Raw genomic sequence first — 8,105 nt, 5'->3', positions numbered from 1 at the left:
AGTAGAAGGGAACGTGGTGTTAGTAGCCTATTCTCCAGCCTTCAAGCTCGACTATGGTGCCACCCTATTTGCGATATGCTTTAAGTCTTCCACGACGAATGTGCACAACATTCCTCCTTTACCCTCCTCGCAGAGTGTTTGCTGTTATGTGTGGCCTTGGTTTGGTTTTGTTTGGATTTGTTCGCAGGGGTTTACCACCGCAGGGGCCGTCCGGAGAAAGCTACGATGACAGCGACTCTGTTAAGGTCAGTGGTGTAAAGTAACAAAGTACATTTACTCATGTACTGTTCTTAATTGCGATTTTGAGGTATTTTTTACTTTACTGGAGTATTTCCAGTTTTCAGTACTTTTACTTCTACTCCACTTACATCACGAAGGCAAATATTGTACTTTTACTCCACTAAATATGAAAACCTACTTTGTAGATGTTGTGAGCTTGTAGATCTGCTATTTTCATATGTTTCACATTTTTATATGTTTGAAAACTTGTGAAATGGGATATTTTGCATGAGTACTTCCTACTTTTGGTACTTTAAGTATTTTTTTATACCAGTGCTTTTGTACTTTTACTCAATTACATTTTGAATTCCAGACTTTTACTTGTAGGGTATTTCTCCATTGCAGTATCAATACTTTTACTTAAGTAAAAAAAGTGAATACGGCCTGTATCCACCTAGGCTCAGAGTAGCCTGACAGCGGGTTCGAGTCCCGATCCCGGGCCGACGGCCTTTGCTGCATGTCACTCCCCATCTCTCTCCCCATTTCCTGTCAGCCTATAGTCCTGTCAATAAAGGCATAAAAGCTCCAAAATAAATCTTTGAAAAAATAAATAATGTGAACATACTTTTTCCACCACTGGTTAAGGTCTCAACAGAAGTGACCGAGGAAGAAGAACCCAGTGTGGTTCATTGTGATGCCAGCCTGTCCTTCGCACTGGCAGAGGGAAAAGAACCCAGTGTGATTCACTGTGATGCCGCACTGGCAGAGGGAGAAGAACCCAGTGTGATTCACTGTGATGCCACCCCGTCCTCCACACTGGCAGAGGGAGAAGAACCCAGTGCGATTCTTTGTGATGCCACCCCGTCCTCCACACTGGCAGAGGGAGAAGTACCCAGTGCGATTCTTTGTGATACCACCCCGTCCTCCATACTGGCAGAGGGAGAAGAACCCAATGCGATTCATTGTGATGATGCCACCCCGCCCTCCGCACTGGCAGAGGGAGAAGAACCCAGTGCGATTCACTGTGATGCCGCCCCGTCATCCTCTCTGGCAGAGGGAGAAGAACCCTGTGATGCCACCCCGTCGTCCTCTCTGGCAGAGGGAGAAGCAGTGGGTAAAAGAGCAGCAGCTCCCGGTCAGGATGTGGGATCCGTGAAGCGGCCAAGAACCGAGGAAGACTTTGAAAGCAGTGAATATGTCGTCGATACCACTGACGAGTTTTACTGCGAGTATGACTCCACCTGGGAGACGTCGAGAAGCCACTCACGGTCGACTGACCGTCTGAGGTCATCTAGTAATGTGAGTCGAGGAGGTCCTGTAATTTGGCCTGCTGCTGTGATTCATTTTCAGGTTTATGGTGGATAGTTGGATTGTGTCTGCTAAGTCAAAGTTAGATTGGTATGGTGCCTTTAGAAATGTATTCCAGATATATCACTTACTTTTTGGTATACCACTGATATGTTTCTTTTAATTTCTTGCATTTGTAGCGCAAATTTGTCAGATTCAGAAATGCAGCAAGAGACATGCAGAACTTCCGAGATGATTACCCTGTAAGTCATCACTTACTAATACTTACACACACACACACAAACACACACACACACACACACACACACACACACACACACACACACACACACACACACACACACACACACACACACACACACACATACATACTACAGTACACCTTAAGTCGTTGGTATCATAATTTATCTTTTATTTCTGCATTGGTTCAAATGATTATTTTTTTTTGCACAGCAGGAAAAGACCAGATACAAGCAGAGGAACCAGGAAGTAAATACACTTTAATTGCCTACTGTCTTTGTTTTGGATTAGTAGTTTGTATATGATTATGCTATTGCTCAGTTAAAATGTTTGTGTATATTACACTTAAATGTGGAGAGAAGATAAGATACACATCCCATAATCAAACCGCAGGTCCTGGATGAAAAAGTTCCCAAAAGAAAGATGGGAAAATAGTGTGCTGAGCTCACTACAAATTCTTCCCACAAGATGTTTTACCTCAGTGATGTAACATTTTTAGCCAACATGCTCTTAATCAGACATGTCTGTTATCTCATCTTGTATTAGCCTTTTTTTTTTTTTTTTTTTAAATAGCTAGCTCAAATCTACAAGCTCAGAACGCGCCGCGATGTGACATGTTGTGAGCTTGTAGATCGGTTATATTTGCTATTGACCATATGACTACCGTACATAGGGCTTAAGTGGTTAGGCTTTGCCATAATATTTTGCCATTCCCTTTTTGAGCAGGAGTATCCTAATTTGGATTTCTACCTTAGAAAGAGGCGTTCTTCTCCTGATGGTAAGCCTACTGTAAAACTATGTATACAGACAAAGCCTATTTTCTTAATACATTTTCTTCAGACAAACCTTTTGTTGTTGTCATGGATAAGGATGAATACATGTATTCTCAACTAATTTATTTTATCATTAGGCATCGATATAGATCAGTTTCACAATGAATGGTTTCAGGACTATTACAAATTGGAGAATGTGCATACATTTATTCAGTGGTAAGTTACATTCAAATTACTTATGCACCATGAAGACAGAACCAAGTAATATATGGAGATGTTAAAACATGCCATTATAAGTAAATATGACTTTCTCACAGGTTGTTCCCACTCCAAGAGCCAGGAGTCAACTATGAAGCCGTGGAACTGACAAAAAAAGAAATTAAGGTTGCATGTCAACTACTGACAAATACATTGTAATTTCGAAGAATGTGTTTTCCCACTGTTTATGACTGACAACATATTTTCCTTCAGGCTTTCCTTAAAGATGAGGTTGCAAAGGAAAACCTGCTCAAATCCTATATGCTCATGTTGGACTTCTATGGTATTAAGCTCTCCAATGAGGCAACAGGAGAGGTCCAGAGAGCATCCAACTGGGAGGAAAGATTTGCTAACCTTAACAGGTTAATAACTGACTCTTAAATTTGAATTAACAGCATAAATCATATCTATAAGGTTGCGGTTTCTATACCCAATGTCTACAAACTCTGACTCCAAGAATTTGAGGTCACTTAATCTCATTGGCTAATGCATTGTGGTTATGTTACTGTTACATGTTTTTGCATGCTCTGTAATTGTAAGGACCAAAGCACCGTAAGTGGTTATTGGATTGTTTATTTACCTATTATGTATTGTTTGTCTTCTTGACATGCCATGGCAGGAACACTCACAACAATCAGCGCATCAGCCGCATCCTGAAGTGTCTGGGAACCCTGGGGTTCAGACACTATCAAGCCCCCCTGGTACGCTTCTTCCTGCACGAGACTCTAGTCAATGAAGTACTTCCATCTGTCAAGGAGAGTGTGCTTAATTATTTCCTATTCGCTGTGCTTGATAAGGGAAGACGCAGGAGTCTGATAAAATTTGCCTATCAGAGCTATAAGCCCAGAGAAGAATTTGTGTGGTGCCCAAGGAAGATACAGACGGTATGGTCAACGGAAGAGACCGGAGAGGATGTCAATCCAAAGCCAATCCAAGTTCCATCAGCTGATGGAAGCAATGATAAGATGGCAGAAAAAGTCCATGGAAACCTCTGAAAGCCAAATGAATGCAAATGAAGTACCTTGGCTTGAAGTGGTGAAGTGGTGATAATTGACCCACAGATGAGAACACAGATAAGCATGTGACAGATTGATATTAAGAGAATCCCTCAGCTACCACATGAGGTTCCATAATCTGTAGATAGAATCAGGGATGTTTGAAATTAGATTTGGTTGAAGCTTCATGTACTGTAACTGTTTATTCAGGGAGTTTGGTTTGTTCTTTCACTTGTCAAATATATATAATTTATTTTTGGAATAGGGTGCTTTTTTGTTTTACACAGTTTTTCAAGACAATATTGTTTGAGAATATATTTACCAAAAAAGAAGAAGAACTTTGTGAATCACAATTTATGTTGTAGTTGATATTTCCTCATTGTGTAAATGTTTTGATTGTATTATGGAATTCATTGATGGGTTCAGAATGTTTGTTTAAAGCTGCAATCCCTAAGTTTTATGTCCTTTCCTGTAACACCTGGGATTTGAACCCAACATCTATCTACCACTCAGGAAAGAGAAAATCCCTGCCTGACCAGGCGAGATATCGGGCTAAGAGCTTCAGGCACGGCTATTTGTCAACCAGCCTGTGTGTGTCCTACCTGATACCAGGATCTACATTTCTCTGTGGAAGAGTAGGGAGAGCACCTCCAACCACTGCAGATGGTTGGAGATTGTATTAACATACTCTACAATACAGCTTGGTTAAAGTTTTTCTACAATTTTCTTGATAGTGTGAATAAAAAACAAAATGGTTCAAATGTGATTTCTTGTTGTGATTAGGCCCTGTCTTAAAATGTTCATGGAATACAATTGCTAATATTTTTTGGTGGATGTATTAATGAAATAATAATAATAGATAATAAATCTAATCAATATGTGAGATTTGGAGCAGGTGCACTGCCTCTGATTTCCTTGTTGGCTGTGGGCGCTCAGCTGCAGTCAATAAAAAAAAAGATAGTGGAAATATTGTCACTCCAAAAAATAGAAATGCAAGACTTTAGTTCAGATTCATATTTTTTACGGTGTGGCTCCCCAGAGGCGAGGTGTCTGAAAGATGGTCTGTCTGTGTCTAGAGATAATCTCAAACTGCTGGACCGATCAGCGCCAAATTTATTGTGCACACTGTCAGTTTGGAACTACTAACAGTCTTCCTAGATCTGACTGTCTGGCCAAACTGAGTAACCAGGGACAGGGATGAAGGGCTTTATTAAGATATGTAACCAATTGAACACAATGATCACTATGAATGAGATCCAGAGTTGAAAGTTCCTTGGTAAAGATGGCAGAACCTTAAAGAAGGAAAATCAACTGCAGCACTCCACCAATCAGGCATTTATGGTTGAATGGCCAGACAGAAGCCACTCCTCAAAAAAAAGGCTAAAGACTAGACTGGCCAAAAGGCACCTGAACAACAGACTATGAGAAGCAAAATCATCCGGTCTGTTGAAATGGCCACTATTCCCATGGCATGGTGGAAATCAGGCACTGAGCATCACCGCATTGCCACCATTCTACTGTCACACATGGTGACAGCATCATGCTGTTGGGGTGTTTTTCTGCTACAGGGACTGTCTGGGAGACTAGTCAAAATGGAGGGAAAGATAGACAGAAAATACAGTGGGTCTGAATCCTTCTGTGAATGGGATATGTATTACATTTTTAATACATTTACAAAACACTGGAAAACAAATATTTAGGAATTGTGGACTATAAAACTATCTGAAATGTGGAAACACGAAAGGGTATGAAAACTTTCCATATGCACTACATACTGCACAGGTTATAATTAGCATTTTAAGACCAGCGATCCCATGGATTGAGCTTTTCCTCTGCTGACCTTGATATTAAAATGACTGACTTAGAGCAACAAATAAAATGCCCACTAAACTGGCAATTTTAAATGCTAGTTAGTATTTCTTTCTTTTTTAAGCCAATTAATTTACAAAGAAAAAAAACATAATACCCCTCCACACAGTACTCAGTACAGTTCAACATTCTAAAGAAAATTACACAACTTACAGTATGGTCACAGCTACTTCAGTAGTTTAGTCACGTAGGCTATGTTAAATGCTTCATTCTGTGCATATGCGATTCCTCTCCCTAAACTATGACTGGTAGTAGTCTTTTTCTCTGTAAGAGGTGTTGTGTAAATGTGTTGTTGTATTGTTAATGTGTAGTGTGATCTATGTATTTTGTATTTGTTTGTGTGATTTCTGTTTCCTAAAGGCTTGGCGCAAAATGTATTTCCTTATGGACAAATAAAGAATATCTATTACTCTTTCTATAAATATATATTAGTTTGCAAACTGGTTAAATAAATAAAAAGTAACAGTTTTGTGTTAAGCAAAAGTAAAGTAGCACGATAGCAGTTTAATAAGACCAATCTAGACTCACAAGTTAGTTATAGTGTCAGAAAATATCCTTTCTTGACCTCTGACTGCTGTCCTGTTGATTGATTAAATCTGGATGTCGATCTAATTGTCATTGATCATAATTAGATATATCCCAAAGGCACAAGCATCATGCCAAGTCTAAAAACCAAAGATGTATCTATATTACAGTAGGTTATTTTCCAATTATCAATGGATTGATAATTGGTATGGGTTTTATAATATATATATATTAGGAAACATGTCACATAAAAACACACAAACACACACACACACACACACACACACACACACACACACACACACACACACACACACACACACACACTCTTTTTCTCTTCGTTTTTGGTAAATATATTCTGAAACCAGTATCATGGTCTTGACTAAACAATTGTATACTAAACCTTTAAATAACGAACCTGACCTTTTACACAAAAATGAAACAACAATGACATGTCAAAAAGATGATTTATTTAACTGATTGAGATTGAGTTTAAGCAAAATCGAGACTTCAAAAACAACAGTCCATGACCTGTACTGAAGATGAAACCCTTCAGTGGAAAGCTGCTGAACATATACACATACTGTAGTATGGTGCAATGGCGGCAGAGTTATGCAGTGTTTCCTAATCTTTCACATTATCCATTCCAAATATATGGCTTAAATTTTCTCTACTTAGAAAAGGTTGATTAAAAACATCAGAATATACACAAATACATTCATATTTACATACCATGGATGATAAGTAATCATTTGTTATTTTTTATGTGGTTCTTTAAAAGAAAATGCTTTTGACAGTTTGTTGAATGGTGCACAGTATATAATAGGTTTTGCATACAACTCAAATGGCCCTCGGCTTCTTGAAATGTGATAAAACAAACTAATGTGTAAGTGGCACAAAAAAAACAATGTCAGACATTTCTAGTAGGAACATACCAACATATGGAAACATCCTCAAAATTAATTTACAGGTGTGAGACAGACTGGTGATGGTTGAAAAGTCTTTTAGGACAGTAATATAGTGTTCTGAAAAGAGAGCCTAGGACGTGTTTTTACCTTTCTCCATTTCGGCTGATTTACTGCTCTCTTTGGGGGCCTCATGTTTACTGTCCTTCTTCTTTTCTCTGCTCCTACTCCTGTCCCGACGATCACGGTCTTTGTCCCTGTCACGGTCCCTGTCCCTCTCCCTGTCTCTGTCTCTCCGCTCTTTACCGCGATCTCTGTCTCTGCTTCTGGATCGCTCTCTTCTCTCATCTCTGCTTCGTCTGTCTCGTTCTCTGTCACGGTCGCGTTCTCTGTCACGCTCACGGTTCCTCAATCGGTCTCTGTCATGGTCTCTCCTGTCGGGCTCCCTGTCTCTGTCATGGTCTCTCCTGTCGGGCTCCCTGTCTCTGTCATGGTCTCTCCTGTCGGGCTCCCTGTCTCTGTCATGGTCTCTCCTGTCAGGATCCCTGTCTCTGCCTCTGTCCCTGTCTCGTTCTCTGTCCCTGTCTCGCTCTCTGTCCCTCCTCTTGTCTGCCTCGGGCTCCCTGTGTCTCTCACCCTCGGGCTCCCTGTGTCTCTCACCCTCGGGCTCCCTGTGTCTCTCTCCCTCGGGCTCCCTGTTTCTCTCTCCCTCGGGCTCCCTATGTCTCTCTACCTCGGGCTCCCTGTGTCTCTCTCCCTCGGGCTCCCTGTGTCTCTCTCCCTCGGGCTCCCTGTGTCTTTCTACCTCGGGCTCCCGGTGTCTCTCTACCTCGGGCTCCCGGTGTCTCTCTACCTCGGGCTCCCGGTGTCTCTCTACCTCGGGCTCCCGGTGTCTCTCTCCCTCAGGCTCCCTGTGTCTCTCTCCCTCTCTGCCTCTACTGCGGTCTCTTTCTCGACCACGTTCGCTGTCCCGGTCCCTGTCTCTTCCCCTGTCCCACTCCCGCTCTCGGCTC

The 8,105-nt window shown here is 41.2% G+C and overlaps 2 protein-coding genes across 5 annotated transcripts in view; one reads left to right on the top strand and one right to left on the bottom strand.

Moving 5' to 3' along the window:
• LOC311049489 (uncharacterized protein) lies at nt 1–4,554 on the top strand. Of its 4 annotated transcripts, none has more exons than XM_084063090.1 (9): nt 1–245; nt 865–1,518; nt 1,707–1,769; nt 1,984–2,016; nt 2,494–2,545; nt 2,678–2,756; nt 2,858–2,924; nt 3,012–3,160; nt 3,418–4,554. In XM_084063090.1, exons 1-9 carry the CDS (start codon nt 54–56, stop codon nt 3,791–3,793), a joined length of 1,665 nt encoding a protein of 554 aa, XP_083919216.1. In that variant the 5' UTR covers nt 1–53; the 3' UTR covers nt 3,794–4,554. The 4 variants fall into 4 exon arrangements, with proteins under 4 accessions (XP_083919216.1, XP_083919215.1, XP_083919214.1 ...); XM_084063089.1 differs by having other exon boundaries at nt 2,491–2,545; XM_084063088.1 differs by having other exon boundaries at nt 1,981–2,016.
• A 2,671-nt stretch (nt 4,555–7,225) lies between these two features.
• Nucleotides 7,226–8,105, bottom strand: part of LOC311048556 (death-inducer obliterator 1-like) — a gene marked incomplete at its 3' end in the record, with an annotated part of 20,297 nt that continues 19,417 nt past the window's right edge. Inside the window, exon 16 of the mRNA XM_084061814.1 lies at nt 7,226–7,969. Coding sequence (XP_083917940.1) covers nt 7,226–7,969 — 744 coding nt within the window. The remainder of the gene's footprint in view (nt 7,970–8,105) is intronic.

Source organism: Gymnoscopelus microlampas, assembly GCF_963454915.1.
Source record: "Gymnoscopelus microlampas genome assembly, chromosome: 7".
NCBI lineage: Eukaryota > Metazoa > Chordata > Actinopteri > Myctophiformes > Myctophidae > Gymnoscopelus > Gymnoscopelus microlampas.
Note: the sequence above shows the minus strand (reverse complement) of the source record. Positions and strands in the feature narration are given on the sequence as shown.

Excerpts from the sequence above, each read along its gene's own strand:
- LOC311049489 (XM_084063087.1), top strand. The coding sequence starts at position 54 with ATGGTGCCACCCTATTTGCGATATGCTTTAAGTCTTCCACGACGAATG. Across the intron at positions 2,757-2,857 it reads GTGCATACATTTATTCAGTG|GTTGTTCCCACTCCAAGAGC; the intron begins GTAAGTTACATT and ends ACTTTCTCACAG. Across the intron at positions 3,161-3,417 it reads AGATTTGCTAACCTTAACAG|GAACACTCACAACAATCAGC; the intron begins GTTAATAACTGA and ends ATGCCATGGCAG.